The sequence below is a fragment of the Xiphias gladius genome, chromosome 22, assembly GCF_016859285.1.
Source record: "Xiphias gladius isolate SHS-SW01 ecotype Sanya breed wild chromosome 22, ASM1685928v1, whole genome shotgun sequence".
NCBI classification, from domain to species: domain Eukaryota; kingdom Metazoa; phylum Chordata; class Actinopteri; order Istiophoriformes; family Xiphiidae; genus Xiphias; species Xiphias gladius.
The window spans coordinates 13221865-13245294 of NC_053421.1; the positions used below are offsets into that span (position 1 = coordinate 13221865).

The following is a 23430-nucleotide window of genomic DNA, read 5'->3' on the forward strand; positions in this document are numbered from 1 at the left end:
TGTTTTAAACTTGTGTTTTGTTGTTGGTGTTGTGTGTTCACTGTGTGAAAAATGGCAAAACAAAAAGACTGTATTAGAGGCCAGATTCTTATGCAAGTCCTTTAATCATTCTACAGAAATTCATGGTGTCAACAGATGAAAGCTCTGACTGGACACAGTTTTTAATTAACTATTGGTTCAGACACTTTGTGTTAAATGTCCCTACACTGAAAGCTCAGCTGTAGGTAAAAGCACTCAGATGTAGATGGTTTGCACAGTAGCAGAGAAAAAAAATTTCTACTAACCTTAAGAAATATTCGTTAACAAATGTAGGTGCCAGAAAAAAAAAGAAAAAAAAGAAAGACAAGCCACTTTGTTAAAGCAAGCCAGCAACATGTGAACGGAGCCAAATGGTCAGATGTTTTCCAAAACCCAATGATGTATAGTAGAAAAAACAAATGGCAGAGGAAACTGTGAGAAACAGAGGAGACTCGGAGGCTTTTACCATTGTGTAAATAACAAACGGAAAAGAAGAACAAGACTAAAAACTTTTAAGTACACAAGAATCTGACCCTCCTCACAGGGTGGGTCATTAACAGTCAATGCCAATGACTGCAGAAGATTAGTGGTAGACAAGGACGGGGGGGGGGGTGAAAAGCGTAGAGATGTGCTATTAGACATTTAAACAGAAAAATGGCTGCTCAAAATTAAAAAAAAAGAAAAAAGGAGCAGACAAAAAACAACAGGGGATGGTTCAGCTACTGGTGCAATATTTATAGTTTCATTTTGATTTTTTAAAATAGATTCATTTGCAATTATCACATCTTATTTTTATTTTTTATATTAATTTATTTCTGCGGAAAGTGTTTTTTTCTTATTATAAAAGACGACGCTTTTATTATGTAAACAGACAGACCGGAAGTTTACTTTCGTTAAAAACGCTGGAATCAGGAGCATTGGCCTGTTACTGGATTACAGATATACAAAGTCTGCGAGGGCCAACGTAAAGAAAGACACTCGTGGCCTGAAAGGTTTGTGTTTGTGTTATTTTACGGAGCTTTCTAATCACGTTTATGACCATGGTTACTTTTGGTAACGTTTCTCTCCGTCCTCAGTAACGTTAGTCTGTAAGTCTGGGGACTCGTCTTTGTCAATACGACCATTTCGGGGGTGTATTTGAACTGATAGCAGGCCGGGCTCATCTTTAAAACCGCTAATCATTGTCAGGTCCTGTAACTGAAAGTAAAGAAGTAACTTCGTTACTTTACAACTAACGTTACTTTCCTCCCCCAGCCAGTGTCGGATGGAGGTGATACTAGTATTACTTTAACAAATTGGATGGAGTTTCTAACCTCTGTTAGATTAGCTACGCAGCATTAAATCTGTGCCGCCTGTTTAGCATGATGAATTACTGAAATCTCGTTGAATAGCCCCAACGCTATAAAGAGGTTAGGATTACCATTAAAAGTGGTCGAGTCATTGATACTATTGTATTCATTTTTTTTTTTTTCCATGTGAATTTGTAGCAATGTGGGATCAATTATGTGCTGCTATTTACAGGGAATTTCCCTGTCTGGGGTTTTTTTGGCCAGCTTCCATGAGATTCTTTACAATCACGCTGATATTTCTCTGTCCACAGATGGCTTTTGAGGGGAAACCACCCTTCCTCCTCTCCCTCTTCATGTTTCTCTCCATGCTGTCATCTCCGTATGACTGCCACCCTCACTCTGCGCGGCCCATGAGTTCAAGCGATGTGGATGCATCCCTTTCCCTCGCATCCTATGATACTGCAAGGGGAGGTATTCGGTCTTCCCTACCATCAGAAATTTAGATAACAGTACATGCCTGTGATATAGTGGCAGAGAAATCCAGTGGTGGATTGTAACTAAGTACATTTAATCAAGTACTGTACTGGAGTACAAATTTGAGGTACTTTTACCTTACTTAAGTATTTCCATTTTATGCAAATTTATACTCCACTACATCTCAGAGGCAAATATTGTACTCTTTACTCCACCACATCTGTCTAACAGGTCTAGTTACTAGTCACTTTTTCAGATTTAAATTTTTCATACCCTTCCCGCCCAGTCAAAAACTATGTATCATCAAATGTGTTGATTTTGAATGTTTGTGATGAACAGAAGGATTAGGTGTTCCTTTATGGGTTTAGAAAATGCTCCTACTTAAGATAAATAAACATGTTAAAACTGCTCTTGGATCAGCTGGAAAATCCATTGGCATGAAGCGAAAACGGGGCTGTTTTTCTGAGCTCATGAAAAGCTGACTTTTCGGAGATATGTGGTTCTCAGAGGACAGCGTTGCTACAAACATATGTTGATCTTATGGAATATGATGCATCACTGTAGATTAAACTACCCAACAGTATATGAAGTAGTTCAAATGAGCTTAACCTTAAACATCTACATCAATAAAATGCAACATACACATTAATGCTGCAGCAATATTCATCCAAAAACATATATAATAGTAAAACACTGACAGTGACCATTTTTCTGCATGATTGCTTTTACTTTTGATACTTTCAGTACATTTTGCTGATAATACTTACATACTTACGTAAGGTTCTGAATGAAGGACTTTTACTTGTAGTAGAGTATTTTCACATTGTGGTATAAGTACTTTTACTTCAGTAAAAGACCTGAATACTTCTTCTACCACTGCAGAAATCAAGTGGTTAAAAATACAGGCCAAATTCCTGTCCTGTAAATTACAGATTATGCTGGATACTGGATTTAAAATTACTCCATCCCAGCTCTCACACACTGTGCTTCTCTCTTTTGAGATACACTAAAATATATTCCCATTCTAGCTTTTTATCTCGAATCATTTTGAATGTGGACTCGGTCAGTTTGCATAGTCTAACCACCACTGACTTATACTATGTAAAGCATCATGTTTATATTCCTTCCCTAACTTATTCAACTTTAGCTTTTCGATGATGCTTTGTATAAGCATTTGTACAAGACTATAGAGTTTTTCTAGACTGTTTGCTTGGACCAAAGACAATCTATTCACTCCTTTTGAATATTTGGTTTAAACGATTTTGGAAAAGTTCTCCTCAAGAAAGACTTGGGGATGAAACCTGACTTTCTTTAGTGTGTTTCTGTGTAAACTCAGTTTCAGATATAGCAGCAGATGTAGGAGACAATGATGATGTGGCAAACAAGATCATTGACCTGGCTGTGCATGGTGCTGCACAGAACCGCTCTTACAGACGGCTGGCCGACTTCACCGACACTATAGGGAACCGTATCAGTGGCTCGCACAACCTAGAGATGGCTATCGAATACATGTACAATGCTATGACACAGGATGGGTTGGATGTCCATCTGGGTGAGAATGCCTTGTTATCTGTCTCGCTGGATGCACGTCATTAGAAGTCTGCAGTGAAGACACGTTTCAATTTGCTCATATTAAAGAAGCTCCAAAAGCAGGTTCTTGTCCTCTGCTGAATGTAAGTAGTAAGTTTTGATTTTGTGTCCCCTCGATTCCTTCTCCAGAGCCTGTCAAAGTCCCACACTGGGTGAGAGGGAAGGAGAGTGCAGAAATGATTGTGCCCAGGGTCAAAAGTCTGGCTATACTGGGACTGGGTAGCAGTGTAGGAACTCCGCCTGAAGGTAGAGACCATTACCGTATAAAGTCAAGTTAATGCCTGTCATCTGCCATCCATCTTCCTTTTTTACTCCTCACTGTCTCCTGTTATCTCTGGAGGTATCGAGGCAGAAGTGTTGGTGGTTCGGTCTTTTGAGGAACTGAAGCAAAGAGCCAGTGAGGCTGTTGACAAGATTGTGGTCTTTAACCAGCCATTTGTCAGCTACGGGGAGACAGTGGCTTACCGTTCTTGTGGCGCCTCTGAGGCAGCTAAAGTTGGAGCCGTGGCCACACTCATTCGATCTATCACTCCATTGTCTATTAACAGGTCTACCTATCTATCAATCTATAAGAAATAATTGTGAAAGGTACATTTAAGTACTGTTAATTGCCTATGAGACTGGTACTCCATCCCCCATCTTTTCTGTCAAATAGTAAGGATTTAGTCAACAACAATATTTCTCTATGTCTTTGTCTTTTCCTCTGTAGTCCCCACACAGGTTGGCAGGAATACCAGCATGGAGTGAAGCGCATCCCTACAGCCTGTATCACTGTGGAGGATGCTGAGCTGATGTGGCGTATGGCGCAGAGGGGGCAGAAGATCGTGGTTAGACTCACAATGGGAGCCAAGACTCTGCCGGATGCTGACTCTTTCAACATAGTGGCTGAGATAAAAGGCAAGGAGCACCCTGAGCAGGTAACGTTCACTCTCCCACGCACATATACCTGCCTGGTTGACTTGTATATCTCTGACTTGTGCATCTCAGTTTATCATCATGCAACAGTCTCTCTTTTCCAGTCCTTTACTGTTGGACTAAATCTGTTGAGTGGGCCTTCTAAGGAAACTGTGTTGGAAACAGATGTCTTGTTAGAATTACATTTTTGGAAGAAAGATTATCACTGACTGTTCTTATCTTTCTCTTAATTCATTTTTCTCTCTGTCTTTTCCTTGGATGGGTGGGAAGAAGAATGAATATTGTAACCTCTTTTCGCTGACCGCTGATATTCCCACAGATATTCAGCCTGCCTTTATTTTGCCCGTGTTTGTTTTTGATCTAATCTTTCCAGTGAAGGGCTGAAGCTTGGCTCAGCTGGAATTACTGAGAAATGTCACTGCCAGTCATTCAGTACAAAATGGGTTTCTATGGAAACACAACATTGTATAAACAAACTATTCACCTGTTGATTGCATTTTTAATGTTTTGAATTATTTTCATTCCCATGAAATGTTCCTACATTGATTATTCCCTAAACTCTGACCATATGAAATGATTTATGTAAGTGACAAAGCTGACATTACTGTGTTTTTACTAGATCACTCCATTTTTTTTCTCTACTAGCCAGACAAAAACAGCTCAACTAAAATTATAGGCCTGCTGAAATTAACCCATCCTTTTAATGGTATGAACAGAGTTGTCATGTGTGAGCACATGGTGATGTAAACAAAAAGAATAATGATTTGAATCTACATTTTGATGTTTTTTTTTTTTCCAGTAGTACAAGTACAGCAAACTACAATCATTCTTAGTATATTTTTATTTTTATTTTCAGGCTTTGTAAAGTATATCACAGGGAGAACACACATAGACAGACAGACTATGTGCAAATTATAGTTACCATTTTTTTCACTGGCAGACTCCTCGGTCATAGAATAAGATGGCAAAATATGCCCTACTCTAAGTCAGAAGACTATCACTGCAGAGAGAAAACACATTATCTGACCCAGCTTGTAGTTATGCAGTGAAGTGTCACACATTGTCACACACAGCTCCTTTACGCGTATGTGGGTAAGGACCCAGACATGTCTAGCAGGTAGAACCTGATCAATGGAGAAGGGGCTGCTGCACTAAAGTATGCAGCTTCACTCTGTTTGTGGGAGAGACACTATGAAAGCCCTTAAAAACATCACACTATTGGTTATGTCACTGACTGGACAGGGTTGAGAAAACAGTCCAGAGGGTCCTGGATACTACAAGTGGAATTCTCAGCACAAAGGCATATGTTGCTCAATGGGGTTAGAAAGCTGTGGTTACACCAGTAGGACTAGAGGGGCAGATTTAAGTTAGAGTCCTTGGAAGAAACTGTCCAGAGCTCTCGTCTTGTCTGCTCAAAGCTGTCAGGTCTGTCTGAATAAAAGTGGATGAGAAGCAGAATCAGCATTTCCCATTCACAGGGACTGTTCCAGTGGGGTTGAACCAGCATGTCCTAAATAACTGAGCAGGGTATGTAAGTTTAATTGCGCTGATTTGTAAAGCTGACTGATAAAACCTCTGTGAAACAGAACTGCAGCACAATGTAGGAAAATGGGGAAGAAGCTTCTGGTTTAGACTTGAGCCCAACTGAATTAACATTTTCCATTTCTATGAATCACACGTAAAGCCTGTGTGAAAATTCAACAGTGTGATCGGTGAATCATGGTGTGTACAGTGTGTACACTCACTGAGCACTTTATTAGGAAACACCATGCTAATAGTGGGTAGAGCCTCCTTTTGTTCCCAAAACAGCCCCATTTCGTGGAATGGATTCCAGAAGATTTTGGAAACAATCCTTTCGGGATTCTGATTCATGCTGAAATGACTGCATCACATCATGTCTGCAAATGTGTCGGCTGCAAATTCATGTGGCCAATCTCCCGTTCTACCAGAGCCCAAAGGTTTTCTGTTGTATTCGTTCTGGGTGACTGGGGAGGCCACTGAAGTACCTGAACTCATTCTCATGTTCGTGACAGCAGTTTGAGATGATTTTAGCTTTGTGACAAAGGTGCATTATCATGCTGGAAGTAGTAATTAGAAGATGGTAAACTGTGGCCATAAATCAATAATACTCAGACTGTGGCATTCAAACAATGATTGATAGATAATAAGGGGCCCAGAGTTTGCCAAGAAGACATTCCCCACACCATTACTCCACCAGCCTGGACTGTTGACACAAGGCAGGTTGGGTACATGGATTCATGCTGTTGGCAGCAAACCCTGACCCTACCATCTGCGTGCCTCAGCAGGAATCCAGATTCATCAGACCAGGCTACCTTTATCCAGTCTTCAACTGTCCAGTTTTGGTGACCCTGTGCCCCCTGCAGCCTCAGATTTCTGTTCTTGGCTGGCAGGAGTGGAACCCGGCGCGGTCTGTTGTTGTAGTTCATTGGCCTCAAGGTTCAACGTGTTGTGCTTCCTGAGATGCTTTTCTGCTCACCACAGTCATGAAGAGGGATTATCTGAGTTACCGTAGCATTTCTGTCAGCTCCAAATAGCCTGGCAATTCTCCTCTGACCTCTCTCATCAACAAGGCATTTCCGTCTGCAGAACTGTCACTTATCGGATGTTTTTTGTTATTCACATCATTCTGAGTAAACTCTAGAGACTGTCGCTTGTGAAAATCCCAGGAGATCAGTAGTTTCAGATACACTCAAACCAGCCTGTCTGGCACCAACAATCATGCCACAGTCAAAGTAACTGAAATCAAATTTTTCCCCATTCTGATGTTTGATTTGAACATAAACTGAAGCTCCTGACCTGTATCTGAAGGATTTTATGCACTGCTGCCCCATGATTGGCTGATTGGATAATTCTATGAATAAGCAGGTGTACAGGTGTTCCTGATGTGTAGGTCGAGTTTGGTGGGAGCCTGGGTGTTTTATTTTGTAATTTAGGAAGTGTGGATATTGCATTTTGGACAGAGATTGCTGTACGTTATTTTTGGAAGATGAAGTTAGATGGTGTTTGCACTGGGAATTTTCGAGGAGTGTGAGTATGAAATGTATGTGTGTAAGCCTTTACTCCCTCACAGCCTCTGGAGGCCTGCTGATTCAACAATTTCAGAACATCATGCCATAAAATTATAGTCCAAGATGGGCAAACACAAGATTCCTGACTTTGACTGGTAACAGAGAGCAGAAACTAGGTCTGCTTAGTATTGCAATAATGCCATTGCGTCACTTTATTTCAGTGGCTCCCATTGTGTGTAATCCAAGTGAACTTCTTTAAAACTGTAGTCTCGATGGTTTATTTTGTAGAGAAAAAAATGGAAATAACTGAAAAATCAGTCAGGAGACTTGGATTAGAGGAACATCGCTGATGTAAGTTGTTACTATTCTGATCTGGGAACCAACGCTTGGTCCCTCATTATAGAAAAGGGAAATGAAACACATGGCATGGTTGACATCATTTCTGGCTCCGTGGCTTGCGTTCTGGATAACAGTACCAGAAAATGTGGTTCTGATGTGTTTGTGTGTGTGTGTGTGTGTGTGTGTGTGTGTGTGTGTGTGTGTGTGCGCGTGTGCGTGTGTGTATGTGTTTGCTTAGAAGGATGTTCATTTGAGGTTTAGTGAGTCATTTCCACAGTTTAGCCTTTCAGGACCTTACACAGTCATCTAAGAGTGATGAGTTGCTAGGATTTTTTCCACCCACTCAACTCCTACATTTCCCATCCTTTTTTTCAATTAAAATTTCAACTTTTCAAATCTAAAATATCATGATGTGTAGGCCTTCTGTTTAAGATTGTGCCTAAAACACAATTCATTTTTCTAGACAATGATTGTGATCAGCACTGACTATAAATGCTTGTCTGTATTTATTGGAAAGAATGTTTTTGTTATTCCCACCTACACTGAACCCCATCTAAAACCACTTTTTTGTACATAGTTGGTCTCTCATAATTTAAGTTATGTTGAACTACATTGTGTTTACCTGTCTTCACTGCTGGCACATTGTCCAAAACAGCTATATACAGACTGATAGCGATACTAGTTCGTTAACTGTAAACCTCAATAGTAAGAGGGACAAGGTGTATTAATATAAAGTCGACGGGAATAGATGGATCTTTTTGGGGTTAATCACTGTAAGAATAACAATACAACAGAAAAATAACCCACTCTGGGTTTAAATAAATGAATCAGTGAATCTCTTGATATTTCAACACTGCTGGTGGCCTGAGTTATTGCAAGATCAGCATGTTTTTGAGCAAATTCCAAACTCAAAGATTGCGCTTTAAAATTGTGATGCCTGCCATAACCTAGGATAAACCCTTGCATGGAAAATGTACATGTTCCATTTAGAAGTAGACGCTTCTGGTATTGCAAAACAAATCCAGTGATTCATGGATTTTGTCCACAGAAGCATGTCTGTGTGCGTTTGTGTTTCTGTAATAAATGCCTAGGTATGTCTTGTATTCCCAGCTGATGTATTCTTACCTAATGCAAAAAGCATTTAGGTGTGTGACCTGCACATTTACACAAATGTTAATAATACTGAAATCCTTTTAATTAAAATGGTGGCACCTACAGCTCTAAGCAAAAAAAATGTTTTGAACAGCTTTCTTTTATTAAAAATAGACCTTTATGTCTTTTTTATGGTTGGGGAAATGCTTTCATTTTAATGGAAAGGATGTCCTCTGGATCATTGTCCGGACGGGGGTTTATCTTGTCAGAAAAATGTTCTGTAACCTGTCAGGTCAGGAGCATCCCACTGATGGGAATCTGACCCAGTAAAATTCCTGGAAATGGGGATATCACTCTGAACTGTGGGGTTTTTGTCTTTGTCTCCTGTTTTTATGATTCTGTTTGTCTGTCCTTGCTGATCAAAAGCATTTTTTATTATAACAACTGAGTCAAATTTGAGGCATGTCGTGTCAACATTTGTGTTATGTTTTTGCGTGTGCTTAATAATAAAATGCTGAGAGGATATGGATTGGATGGCGTTGTCTATTACAATTCTCTGGTACTTGTTTGAGTCAGATCAGACAAATGGTCAAGTTGCCATGGATACACACTTGCAAAATGTGTCACACTGTACTCTGTCAATCTCTGCTTTCTATGTTTATATCTCTTTTATCCAATCTGCTAGGTCGTCTTACTTAGTGGTCATTTGGACAGTTGGGATGTGGGCCAGGGTGCTATGGATGATGGAGGTGGAGCCATAATTTCATGGGAGGCCCTGTCACTCATCAAGGACCTGGGTAATTACTGCAGAGACAGAAATATCGTATAAACAAACACATATATACAGAACATGACAACGTACAGAAGTCCTTCGACAGAAGGAAACATGTACAGACTGTAGTAATGCAAAACAGTATACAGACAGCAGCAGGCTTACACAAGCTAATAAACAAAGTCAAGTAAATTATTTACTTTATTATTTATGTATGTAACCAGTGTGTCCCAATGAGATCAATAGTGTTCTTTATAAACGAGTGACCAAGGCCAAAAAAGTACAACTGTAACAGATGGTACAACAATGTATACAAGCAAAATACTGTAAAGCTCCATGAACAAGGGAGACCATACACGGTAGTTTCCTCCAACAGTTTGTAGAGGAACAAGAACACACATAATTAGGAAAAGACTCTAACTGAATAAGCCCATAATGGAACAGGTTCGTCCAACCAAGAGTACAAAGTCCAGTGATGAAAAGTTTTATGGTCCGGAATACAGTAAAGTTTAGTGTGTATTACAGGTTTTAAAGAAAATAACTTCAATAGTAATAACTGGAGCTTCTATCTCCCGTTTTCTCTATATATTTAATCTGCATCGCTGTGTGTTCATTTGTCTACTCATCTGTTTCTAGGTTTGCGTCCAAGGAGAACAATGCGAACAGTGCTGTGGACGGGTGAAGAGCAGGGTGGAGTTGGAGCACAGCAGTACTATGATCTACATAAGGTACTGTCTAATTTTACTCCAGTACTTAATAGGAAACAAACTGTTACAGCAGTTAAGCAAATATTGTTCCTGCTAGTAAGAGGCAAGAAGGGTTGCATCACATTGTGAAAGTATAGACTGGTGGAGTGTAGAAGTATACTCCAGCGACTGGAGAGGCCTTGGCTACCTACCAGGTTTTTCTCTGTGCAAAGGATCTGAACAGAAATCTACAGTCTTACAGAGTTTCCTTCTTTAGAGATTTGGCTGCCTACCAGGCCTTGACCCGTAATAAACTGCACTCTTAAAAAACAGAGGTACAGAGTTACTGAATTTTTTTGTACCTTTTTTCCAATGTAGTGTAACTCCCCATGGGCCTGTCCAGTTCTTAGACTTGATGTCTAATCAGGTAAGGCAGCTGTACCAGAAACTCTGAGCAGTTGGTTGAGTGTGTATGTCCTGGTTTGAGAGTAGCTGTGCTTAAAATGTACCTCATGAAGCCCCATATGACGACGATTCAGTGGCTCACTATTTCCATTGACTGAAGTTTGTATTGTTTTTAATTACTCAAACACACCTTGGGTTGTTTTTTATGTTTCCATGCTGTCTTGGCCGCTCACTTCTTCTGCCTGTCCTCTACTTCCTCTCCCCACCCAGGTGAACCTGTCCAACTTTGACCTCGTCATGGAGTCTGACACGGGGACGTTCGAACCGGTTGCTCTGCAGTTTAATGGCAACAACGAAGCACGAAAGGTGGGATTGAAAACACAACACTGTCGCACAATTATTAGTAGTTACACAGGCTTAAACGTCTGAATTCTGCAGAGCACAGATTATACAAGGTGGCATGAATTAGTGCCCAGTCCAGTGAATGGGCTTTTTTTCATTTTTTTTCAACTCCTTACTTCACATTAGCATCAACTATAGTCCTGCATCTGAATAACAATAGCAATTTTATGCAAGAATCAGGTAATGCCTCTTAGAATTACAATATTTTAAATATTGTTGAACTTGAAGTTTTAAAAATTCTGGTGTATAACAGACAGTGTGATGAGCTAAGAAGCACTTTGCTGCTCTTTATCAACAGGTGATGGAAGAAGTTGTCAAAAAGTTGGCTCCCCTCAATACGAACAAACTGGAGGAGGACGCAGAAGGGGAAGACATAGGACTGTGGATGAAGGCAAAAGTACCAGGTCAGTTGAATCTGTCCGTCTGCAACTAGCAACACGTGCTCAGGATAATAGAGCATAGTAAAAATCTATATTTTCAACAACTTTGTATAATTTTACATGACAACCATATACTCAAAAAAGAGAAATAGGAAATAACTCTTAATAATTTCTGTGGGTCTGGTTTTCATGAGCTCTCTTTTCTTGTGAAGGTGCTGCATGCAAAAAATATCTTCCTTACTGATGAACTATGAACATAGTATAGTATAGTATGATGCAGTAGAAGTAGAATCTTAAAGCCAGACTGCTGACTTGATGTGACAAAATGCACAGAGAATGATGGGTACATGATGTACAGTAGGCCTATAAACACACAAAACCATTATAAAGAATAAAATAGAAATAACAGCATAGACTCAATAAAATGGTGCTGTTTATACCGTAATAGATCAAGTTTTCAGCAATTCTTAATTTAACCAACGCCTCTCCATGACAAGTTCTCTGAAAAGGGAAAAAAAGGACAACCGAAGTTTTACTGTCAAAATAGTGACAGGTTATGTTGAATCCTCTGGTTCATGAACCACAGTAGACAAGCTGCATTCTGAAGGGCCTTTCTCCTTGTCTGTAAGGCTGAGCCAAGGTCTCTTTAATTGTCTCTTTGCTATTGTTGGTTGTAGGAACAATATGGGACTGTCCAGGGGAAAGGGGAGGGTGCAAACACCACAGTCTCTGCTGGGCACTCTTGCCTGGGTAGCTTCAATGCACAGACAAAGGAATCAGTAATTCTGTCAGTGCTGACCGTTATTTCACAGTATGGATGAGCACAAAAATATTATTTAAATAAAATGAACAGTAACAAAATATTCCTATTAAAATAAGTGAAAACATTACAGCTAATTTCATACACGACTGCATGATATGTATGACTACGAACCTGTAACTCTAAAGTTATTCTGCTGTGTGCTGACTGATCTCTCTGCAGGATCAAAAACATGGAAAATTTGAGACATTTGTTTTGCCCTTGCTTCCCTAAATGCAGGAAACAGCAAAACTTAATGCCTCCATTAGCACAAATATAATTTCAAACAAATCAAGAGATAAAACACAGCACAAGGCTGTAGTCGCCAGATTTAGGATTGGGGATGCACCCTTAGCTGCTGAACATCAACATATGTTTCCAATTTGCTTTGTTACAAGAGTGGTAGTCTGATAGTGTGATTCGTGAGGAATATCTCAGCCAGACACAAAGATGGTAGATGTAGGAACCAGAGTGTGGCCAACCAGGTTCGAGATTGTATGTGGGACAATTTCATAACATCTACCAACATGTAACAAAATGAGTCTCTGTTTTCATTATTGATTTAGTAGAAATTCTCTTATTCAAAACCTTTATTTTATTACTCAAAAGAATCAGTACAGTGATGCAATCTCTTCTTTAAACAATATGAAAGATGGTAAAAAGACAGAAAAGTTGTTTAACTATTAGTGATTTAAATAGTTATTGTACCTATTCTTATAGCTATCACAAAGTTTTAAAGTGAATGCACCAATATAACAATGTAACAATACTCCATAGCAAGTAAAAGTCCTGCATTCAAAATTCTACTTAACTGAAAGTACATAAGTATTATGAGTAAAATGAACAAAAGATAAATAATTATATTTGACATTATTAGATTAATAGTGAGGCATCTATTTGTAACCAGCATTTTTACTGTTGCAGCAGCTTGGGGTGGAGTCAGTTTTAACTGCTTTATATACAGTTAGCTTGTTTAGTCCATTGGTTCCCAACCTAGGGTTCGGGCCTCTTCAAGGGGTCACAAGATGAATCCGTGGGGTTGTGAGTTGATTCATGGGAGAGGAAAGAAGCAAGGGGTGGGGGGGGGTGCTTTTCTCTATCTTTTGCTTTTTTTGTGAAATACTGGAGAGTATTGCCTCTCCGGGGCTTGGACAGTCATTTAAATGAAACCATCGTAGAGTTTTGGAGGGGAAAATAATCTCTCATAGACATCTGAAACATGTCAAGGGACTCCAACTGCACACTGGCTTTTTGTAATGAGTCACTGCTTTGAAAGTAATAAGCTGATTTTATGTTTTTTTCTTAATGTAAAATCTTAATGAATGTAGTGGAGTAGAAGTATAAAGTAGCTTAAAATGGAAAACTCCAGTGAAGAATAAGTACCTCTAAATTGTACTCAAGTACATGGTGTGAAGTAAATGTTCTGGTTATAGGTGCCACTGTTGCTGTTATAACCTTAGACTGTGTTTAACCGTTTTACCACAGGTGCCAACTTTACCTCGGTTGTATGTCGGTGTGGTATCATAGTTTCCGTTTCTGATGTCCGTCTTTACACTCGCCGTTTTTTTTTGTTTTTTTTTAATTCTCAGAGCCTCTTTTCCCTCCGATTAGCTTTCAGTAACACTTGACACAAATCCTGAAAGAATGCCCCCTCGGTCTCTTCCACAAGTGATCCCCACATTTCGGAACCGCTGGTGTAACAGTTTTTCTTCGGGGTTCACAGTGAGCAGGTTTCTAACCGCATGCAGACCGTGGGAATAAAGGCTTCAGCGTGGGATCGCGCAGTGTCTGTAGATCCAAGGTGAACCATTATCAAAACATAGGAAGGTGAATTTTCTGTGCTTGACCAAGCAGACCAATCACAGTTGTTGCGGTCTGCGTCGCTGCGACGTGTAGTTACATTAACACCACTGGATGGGGGGGTGCACATCTGGCTAGGGCGTCTGGTGCGCGGCTGCACCTTACCGCATCGTGTGCAGGTATAAACTTGCCTTCGCGAGGAAACAACAACCAGCAAACTTTAGTGCAAACCTCGAAAAGCTCATCTCGCATCGAACCGGATTTTACTCAAGCTGCAGGACCAAGACAGCTTGTGACACGCACCTCGGAAAAAGCCTAGATTCCGTCTCGCAGGACTCTGATACCCGACGCTGATCCGTTTTCTGCCACGGCCATCGCCAGTCGGGGTTGTTCTGCCGCATCGTTTTACTCTGGCCGCGGCATGCTCCAGTGACATCGCCTTGACCAACGGACCGATACGTTTTACTTCACTCGGGCTTCTGTGATATCGGTTCGATACATTTCTGCGAGGACCGCACACAGCTAGCACATCGTCTGTGGTTTTAATGAGTCCAGCGTGTGTGCTCCTCCGAAACTAAAGTATAGGCAGGCTTCACCTATAGGGCACGGATTATCAATCTATGTTTGTTTGGGGGGTTTTTGTCAGCAAAAGTCACACAGTCTGACATACGTCTTTTACTGTTTTGATGGCGTTTTGTTTTGAAGGGAGTCATCCATTTTAATGATAGCGACCCCCCCCCTCAATTTTGCATGGGCACCATCACTGCATCCTGGGCTTAGCGGTGCCCGAGACAATTGATGGTTGGTTTAAAGAAAGGGATACAAGCCAGAGCGCCCCCCCCCAAAAGCAGAATGCTCCTGGGTAGAGCCAGACCATTCTCCGGTGCTGACACAGCGCTGTGGGGATAGGTCTGGCGAGAGTGTGCGGAACCACAACCGGCATAACACGCGTTTGTTTTAGCCGCTCCCCTTAGCAACCGCTACCAGCTTCAGTGACGACTGAAAATGACGCTGACCGGAGACTGGCACGTCACTCACTACGGATTGGTTTCTCGGATGTTGAAGGACACTTTTTATTTTTTATTTTTTTTAATTAAAAACATTAAGTACAAGAGTGCTGATAACATCTGTATGTAACATAACATTAAAATATATACATGTTAATAATTTGTACTTCTCCCTCAAATATATTGTATTTTTTTTTTATAAAGTTTTAGGATCATTGATTTTGTTATTGTCTGTAAGAGCTAGATAATTAGGATACGCCTTAAACTCAATTAAAAAAGGGGGAAAGAAGATTAAGGAACCAAAAAAAATTGTGTGTGTAAATAGATTCTCTCCCAGTAAATTAAGAAATTTCAGAATGAAGTATTCTAGCGACGTGTTACTCCCATTGTCATAGTATTAGATATCTTCAATTCAGTTCAATTTTATTTATATATAGCGCCAAATCATAACATATATTATCTCAAGGCATTCTATAGAGTAAGGTCAAGACATTACAATATTATAGAGAGGAACCTAACAGTTCTAACCATGAGCAAGCATTTGGCAACAGTGGAGAGGATAAACCCCCTTTTAACAGTAAGAAACCTCTGACAGAACTGGACTCAGGGAAGGTGGGCGTCTGCCTCAACAGCTTAGGTTGAGAGGAAAGAAGAGACCAGGAACTGCTATATATACACTGTTGTATTCAAGCACTTTCAAACTGGTTGTTATAATGATAATAATAATAGTTATACTTATAGATGTAATAGTGTTAATAATAAAGCAGCAATTAAGCAGCACCAATTAGTAACAAAGATAATAATAATAATAATGATGATGAGTGTTGAGGCGTAGTGGCAGATCTGGATCCTGCTTCTCCAGAGTCAGAGATAACTGTAGAATGAGGACAGGGAGAGAGAGGACAGAGAGGAAAAAAATAAACTACTTGAGAGAGAAGACACAAAGTTCATGGCCTACAGTAGTGTGATATAAATGCATGGGGAGAGAGAGAGAGAGAGAAGAAGAGAGAAGAAGGGCTCAGTGCATCATGGGAACTCCCCCAGCAGCCTCGGCCTATAGCAGCATAACTAAGGGATTGTTCAGGGCTCACCTGAGCCAGCCCTAACTCAAGCCTGTATCAAAGAGGAAAACTTTTAACCAAATGTTAAATCTAGAGAGGTTGTCCGCCTCCCAAACCCAAACCAAGAGCTGGTTCCAGTTATTAGGCAGAGCCTGATAGTTGAAGGCTCTGCCTCCCAGTCTTGAAGGATAAAGTGGAAACAGTTGTGGCTTTGAAAACATGAAAATTGAAGACAAAATTCCATTGTTTTCTAAAAACTGAAAAAACCCCCAATTATGTTGCATCTGGAAGAAAGAACAGAAGTTATCTGGATAGATTTTATTTAAATTTTGGAATAAACTTATGAAACAACAGCCAGGATATTTTCCGATTTACTTCTTCCAATTATGAGTTCCCTTAGAATTGACCTCTTGGAGCCATTTTTGTTTTTACTTGACATATTGACAAATATGTTAATTACTAATATTTCTTATTTACTGTATAAATGTTTATGTGAAAGCATTGAATATGGTGCATTTATGATGCCACCTCCTCCAAAACATAAGTGATTCTGATAAGTTGGATTGATCCAGATGGAATGGCTTTGACTGAACAACTCTACACTTTGAAGAGAATGGTAAAGTTGTCTAGTTTAAAAAACTCAAGAGACAGTTTAAGGTTATTTTAATCAAAAATAGACAAAGTATTGATAAATGTTATGTAGACCCAATAAGGATAACAGAGATTTTGGCCGTATACTTAGTGTAACTCAGTTTGGATGAAGCTTAACCAGGCAATAGTAAGTTTTCTAAAGAAACAGGAAGCTTGTCCGGTAACATTTTAAGACATAAGAGCTAAACCTGACTATTTTAAAAATAGTTAATTAAATGAATCTATTTTACTTTATGCCTTCCCAAGATTTTGGTATGTATTAGGTTTTAGTACCTCACGTGATGCCTTTAGCATCTGAGCACATCCTCAGTTGATTTTGGCTCATTATAGTGTACGTACTCCTAGTGAGTGTTACTTGTTCCATAAAGTGATTTGTTGAATCCTGTATGCCCTTGTCTCAAACGGTTAATGATGGAGTCTTCCTCCCAGTTCCGGACCCTTATCATTCCAATAACAACATACTTTTATATTTTTTACAGACACCTTCCTGTTTCATTATCATCCCAGTATTCTTGCCAGCCACACTTTTTGCATATGACCTTTTATTTGAGTCTTAAACTAGTTAGTGGAACTGGTATGTCTGTGATTGCATTGACTGTATTACTTAGGAATCCGTCTTGGAACTGTGAGATGTTTAGAAAATGGATGGGCGTTCTAAGATTTTAATCGATTATAAATAAAGTGAATTACTCTACTTAAAAGTATATTCCCAACTTGGACCTTGGGTACACAATATACTGTAGGTCTATGACACTAAAAAATAATGACTAAATAAAGTGGAAATAACCAGACAAAATCAGTCTAACGTAATGCAACTTTGCTTTATTACAACACATCTACTGAACCTGCATGTGTTGTTATATGTTTCCTATAAAAAAGACAAAGAAAACCCCCTGTGTACGTAGCTATTTGAATAATGAAATCCATGAAACAGGATCCAGCCTTACAAAGGCTGCTGACACTTTACCAGTCGGCACTGTAATTACAGTTCTCATGCAGGTCTGCTCTATAGTCAACATTCTGGCACAGCACCTGCAGTTTCACACAAAAGATACGTTAACATCTGTGTGGAAATTTCTTTTCACTTTTAGTTATCATTTCTGAATGAACCAACTTGATGCCTTAGAAGAGACACTTGTAGAGCTGAAACTGATCCTAATGGTCAACATATTTCCTTCACTGTCTGTACAGTATATCTACCAACCAGTATTGTTATCAACCTAAAGGTCCCTTTGTGTCAAATATTAAAGACTTCAATGGTGTTTTCACCTGTTCCACCAGTTGATTTTAAATTACTATTCCTTGTTTAGCAGCAATAGTGAAAAACTATACCAAGCCATAGCAGTTTGCCTCCATTGAAATATTTATAATGTCTGTTTCCATCCGTGTGGTTTTGGTAGACATTAAATGGTCCAAACATCTTCTCCAACTCCGTCTGGTTTTAGTAGAGGTGAAATCGCATTGTACTCAAAGAGAGATTGTAGTATAACTTGTAGAACGAGGAACTGCAAATAAAAAAAAAAAACATTTGGTCCTTCAGCCAGGCAGACCACAAAAACAGTGAACAGAGAAGACACTCAATTAGAGTCTTCTAATATTAAACAGTTTCAATGGAGCAGCTGAGGGTTTGGTGCCATGCTCAAGGAGGTTTTGAATGCAGTTGTTTTTTGTTTTGTTTTTTTTGCATATTTTCTCCATTCTGGTGATTCAGGAATAATAAGACATGTGTACTGCAGCATGTATCAGACGGAGTAAAAGGAAACCATTATGAAAGCCCTTTCTGAAAACATAGGCAGGTATCCGGTCCAGTGGGACAGAGTATCAGTGTTCTTAATTGTTCCATTCACTAATCTGTCACTGTTTTTTTCTCCACCTGTCTATTTTTCTCCTGTCCATGGAGAGATTTTCAAGAAAACTGAAATAAAAAGAAAAAAAGCAGCACTACTAAGTCACGACAGTTAGTCCTTAAGAATCATGATGAGTCCTCTTGTTCATGAACCCCCATAGGCTAGCTGCATTCGGAAAGGCCTTCCTCCTCGTCTGTAAGGCTGAGTCGAGGTCTCTTTGATGGTCTCTTTACTATTGTTGGTTGTAGGAACAATATGGGACTGTCCAGGGGAAAGGTGAGGGTGCAAACACCACAGTCTTTGCTGGGCACTCTTGCCTGGGTAGCTTCAATGCACAGACAAAGGAATCAGTAATTTTGTCAGTTGTATTGACAGCAGCAATATGAATGAGCACACTTACTGTTCAGCTAAGTTAAAGCAAAAACAATTAAATTTCACGATGATTTGTAGGACCACAAACCTGTACTTCGAATGTGATTTTGCAGAGTTTTCATGGATAGCTGTGTGCCGACTGATCTTTTCTCTGGGGGGTCAGTCTGGGAGGCTACGTGTCTTATAGCAGGCAAAATGCGACCAACGCTGCCACCAGTGTCCTTAACAGCAACAAAGGGAACAGAAACAAGTCACAACGAATATCATTTAAAGCACCAATTATGAGGCTAAACAAAACAAAAACAAAAAAAAACTGTGCAAAGATGTTTTTACTATGTTGTGAGCAAAAACCCCTTTCTTTGCTCTGTTTTTCTTGTTTATTTTAAATAATTATTACTTTTTTAGTAGCCTACTGTAGAATACCACTAGTTTGTACCGGCGTATATAGATTTGTACCAATGGTGCTGTCCAGACTGAGGGGGGCAGCAATAGGCCATATCTGCGTCAAGTCTGCCAGACCAAAGAAGAAGAAAAAAGATAAGCAGCCTATTGTAGCTTGGTAAAACTTACCAATTAATGCAAATGGCGGGGGGAAACTTCCAATTATGCTACCTCCTTATTGAAATATAAAATATATTACTATTTTACTTACGGGTTGCGGATTTGGAGTTGGGCCCAGCAATGTGGGGACTGAAGTATCTTTGATCACTAGCCTCTTTGAGAAACCTGCATTGTATTGAGCCTGATTGAGGAAGCAGTCTTTGCTGAAATGAGCCGAACAGATGGTCAAATTCGGACTGAAATGCTCCGGTACTTCAGAAAAAATAAACTTTAGCCACCGTTCTCTAATATTACTATCCTTTGGTAGAGTGTGCAATGATATATTGGCTTCCTGACATCCGGCGATTGTGCAGCGTCTCCTCGACATTTTTCTGCTGGTAGCTTGTTATCTCAGCGACAGGAATGCCTGCATACTATGTTGTGTTGCTAATAAAGTTAAAACAACAACGAAAAAAATTGGACGTTGACCCGTGCTATTTTCCCACGCGAGGTGGGCGAAGATCCGGCCTATTATGCCTCTGATTGGCTTGGTAGGTTAGGTTTGGGCATCAGGAGTGGTGAGATGGTCGGAGTTAGGAGAAAATGCCAGCGTCGGAGCCAATCACAGGCAAGGTAGGGGCGGGTCCTCGTCCACCTAATGGCTGAGGGCGGTGACTGTAGAATTGTGACATCACATCCTTACGGAAGTCCTGAGGGCTCTTCTCAAGGCACAGTTCCTGAGTACGGGCTGTGCGTCTTTCTCCTGTATTTCTCTTAGATTGGGCATTTTGATACTTTCTCAGTATTTATATAGCACCTACATCTGCTTTAGAATCAATAAAGACATGGAAATCTCACTTTCCTTAGCTAGCCTGGTATTGATGCTTTTATTGTAAGGATCAAAACGTTTAATTTATCTTCCCCAAGCACACATTTGAGATAAAATTCAATTGCAGTCTCGCCACACAGTGTTGGTTTGTTGCTGGTCGGGGTCTACTCAAAACAAACTTTGGCCCAGTGGGGGATGCTAACAGGTTAAGCTAAGCAGTGTAAACAGCACCTCGGTCACCATATTTACAGCATCCTCCCGTCTTACTGACGGGTTCCGATGCTACATTTTGAATTATCCCGCATTATTAAAACAGTCTGCCACAAAGTGGTTTGGGTACATGTATAAATGGCTGCTTGTCGTAATGGGAATGTTTAACCACTTTTTCCCCTTCAAATCTTCGGATGTAGGGAATCTTAAAATATACATATTTGTTTTCTGTTTTGCAGCAAACAACTGGGTTTTCCCTTTGCTTCCTAAGGAAGGAGCTCCAGGTCACAGTGGCTCGGAGCACGTTCATGCACATTGTGCAGTCATACGCTCGCGTGTCCCTATCTTACATGATCCGTGTTGGGAGCTCTACTCACCTTTGCCATCACTCTTGCAGGGGTAGGGAGGGCATCGGGATTGAGGAGAAGCTGCTTTTTGAACCCCATCTCCACCTCTGCATAGTTGGAGAAGCACTCGCGCGTGAAGTGGAGATTGCACACGTAAACAGAGGCGGTGGGTATGTCGAGCCGCCCCAGAGCATGCAGCCAGCGGTGTGCCATCTCTCTGTTGGACGGTAAAGAGTGCAGTCCCTCTGTGCTTCTGCACTCGGGATAGGCGCATCTGCGACCCATATTTGATAGCTGACTTTGGCTCAGTCTACAGGAATAGTTAACCAAAAAAAACAAACAAACTTCAACTTCTTCTGTCGTCTGTGGATAAGTTGCCAGTCTTTTTTGCTTCACCGCCATCTATTGGACTGGAGTGCGGAGTGGTAGAGTGGCAGTAAAAATAGAAATCTCGGTCAAAACTGCAATAAATCAAGGTCCACTAACTACATTTTCCCGGTGCTTTCAACTGTATCACATGGGCTTTATTAACAGGTGTTTTCTCAGTTGTCAGTGAGGGGGATCTGTTGGCATGTCAGCTCTTATGATTTCATCTGTAGCACTTTTAGGACTTCTCGTCCATATTGTCTTAGATGTATGCATGAAAATTCATTCCTATAAATGTATCTCTGCTACTATTTCTACTACTATACTTGTTTGACAATCCAAAGCTAACACTTCGTTTTTCAAACAGTGATGGTTTTTTTAGTACATCAGCAAAGCAAAGCAAAACAAAGCATGCCTGATAGTCTGAAGAGCGAGTTAATGAACAGATTGAAATAGAACCACAATGAAAAGTGACAGTTGTTGTAGCGTAACCAAGACTAGTAACAGGTTTTCTTCCTTTACTCTCAACCAGTTTCTGAGTGTTTAGTGGCTTTAGTTATTTTTCACATGCTAGGATGAGTCCAAGACTGTGTAAACAACTGACTCTTCAGCATGTAACGTGGAGTGTAACAGTTTGTATTTTAAATATCTTTCTCTCTGTCTCTCATCCAGGTGCCAGCCTCCATGTGGATGACGCCCGATACTTTTGGTTCCACCACACTGAGGGTGATACCATGACTGTTCAGAACCCTGACGACATGAACCGCTGCTCGGCGTTGTGGGCAGTTGTTGCCTATCTTGTGGCGGACCTGCCGGACATGCTGCCTAGGTATCCAGTTAGCACACAGGATACTTAGCCTTCAGTTGACAGGAAGACAGGATGATCACTCTGAACCACTGGTTGATTCCAAAACATATGGTGAAATCCAACTTTAAAAAAAATGATTGATAATGACTAGAATCGTGTCATGATTATTTTGAATCTGAAGCAGGCTACAGTCCAGAACAGGACCAAAGAAAGGGCATGCAAGGTTTTAACTGAAAACCAAGAGCAAAATAACAAATATCAATGTGAGCAAAGTCATTTTCAGCAAAACACATTATGCTTAGAAATAAGGGGGAAAAGAAGAAAAGAAGACCAAAAGAATGAAATCTGTGTGTAAGATAAAGGACTTTCTCAGGTAATGTGTTTGTCCTAGTGCCTTAATATAATGGGCAAAGTCAGGCAAAGCAAAGAATAACAGGCAAATGACTGAGAAAGTGTTTTGAGAAATTGTGAAGCTGCCTAAATTTGTAATGCTTCTGTCAGTTTCCAGTATTATCTAAAGGAAAAAACTCATCTTTACAAACTATATATTTAGTTAACTGTTTGTCAGTATTACAAATACTACAATTCCTGTCACTCTCACGTAATATTCAGTGAAATTTGAAGAAATCATTGCGCTGTTGTGATATCATCAATAAAGCATGAATCAACGTGTTACGCACTTACTCCCATCTGCCTTTATCTGCTGTAATGCTTTGAGTTTTGCTGATCGTGTAGTTTCTGTGACTTAAGAGAGTAGAAGACATATACAACACTGAGTGTTTGTTTCCATAAAAGGAGGTGGAGGAAAGAGGAATGGAAAAGCAAGAGTCATGATGGGTGAAGAAATTATTAGAGTGCAAAAAATGATGAGAGATCATGCAGTGGAGGAGAGGAACTAAAGAGAATTCCTCATTTTGTGGGTGCCACGCAGACCAATGCAGAGGATTTAACAAACACACACAGCTGCGATCTCTTTACCCAAGAACTGATAAGTCAGTTCTCCCTTTGGTCTTACTGACTAACCCTGTACTAACCCTGACCTCACCCAAAACGGTGAGGTCAGGGTTAGTCAGGTAGCCAGTGCAAATAAAGCCATTTTGAAATCACAGATGTGTGCGTGTGTGTGTACGTGTGCGTTTGTGCTGAAACAAAGCTGTGTATCTTTTAGTAAATGTCTGGGGAGCTCTTTCTCATGCTGACAATGATTCATGCACAGACAGTTATATCAGTGAAAAACCACACACACTGTGTCATACACAAAGAAAACTAAATGCACACATTAACATTAGAGACAACGTCTGACAGATAAGCCTTTTTGAAATTACATTTGAAATGATATTTAACTCTGCTTCTGTGTTTTGTGCAGCATTTTGGTTTACAGTATACACCTTTTTGTATGATT

At 40.1% G+C, this 23430-nt stretch overlaps 1 protein-coding gene across 2 annotated transcripts; it reads left to right on the forward strand.

Moving 5' to 3' along the window:
• The first annotated feature begins 881 nt into the window (after positions 1 to 881).
• LOC120784299 (carboxypeptidase Q-like) lies at positions 882 to 23067 on the forward strand. Of its 2 annotated transcripts, none has more exons than XM_040117985.1 (11): positions 882 to 1010; positions 1619 to 1778; positions 3097 to 3333; positions 3501 to 3617; positions 3712 to 3919; positions 4081 to 4288; positions 9432 to 9543; positions 10155 to 10246; positions 10880 to 10975; positions 11310 to 11415; positions 21893 to 23067. In XM_040117985.1, exons 2-11 carry the CDS (start codon positions 1619 to 1621, stop codon positions 22075 to 22077), a joined length of 1521 nt encoding a protein of 506 aa, XP_039973919.1. In that variant the 5' UTR covers positions 882 to 1010; the 3' UTR covers positions 22078 to 23067. The 2 variants fall into 2 exon arrangements, with proteins under 2 accessions (XP_039973919.1, XP_039973920.1); XM_040117986.1 differs by having other exon boundaries at positions 3118 to 3333; positions 21893 to 23066.
• The last annotated feature ends 363 nt before the right edge of the window (positions 23068 to 23430 follow it).

Coding starts and splice junctions, on each gene's coding strand:
- LOC120784299 (XM_040117985.1), top strand. CDS start 1,619: ATGGCTTTTGAGGGGAAACCACCCTTCCTCCTCTCCCTCTTCATGTTT. Junction 3,920..4,080: donor ACTCCATTGTCTATTAACAG/GTCTACCTATCT, acceptor TTTCCTCTGTAG/TCCCCACACAGGTTGGCAGG. Junction 10,247..10,879: donor AGTACTATGATCTACATAAG/GTACTGTCTAAT, acceptor CTCCCCACCCAG/GTGAACCTGTCCAACTTTGA.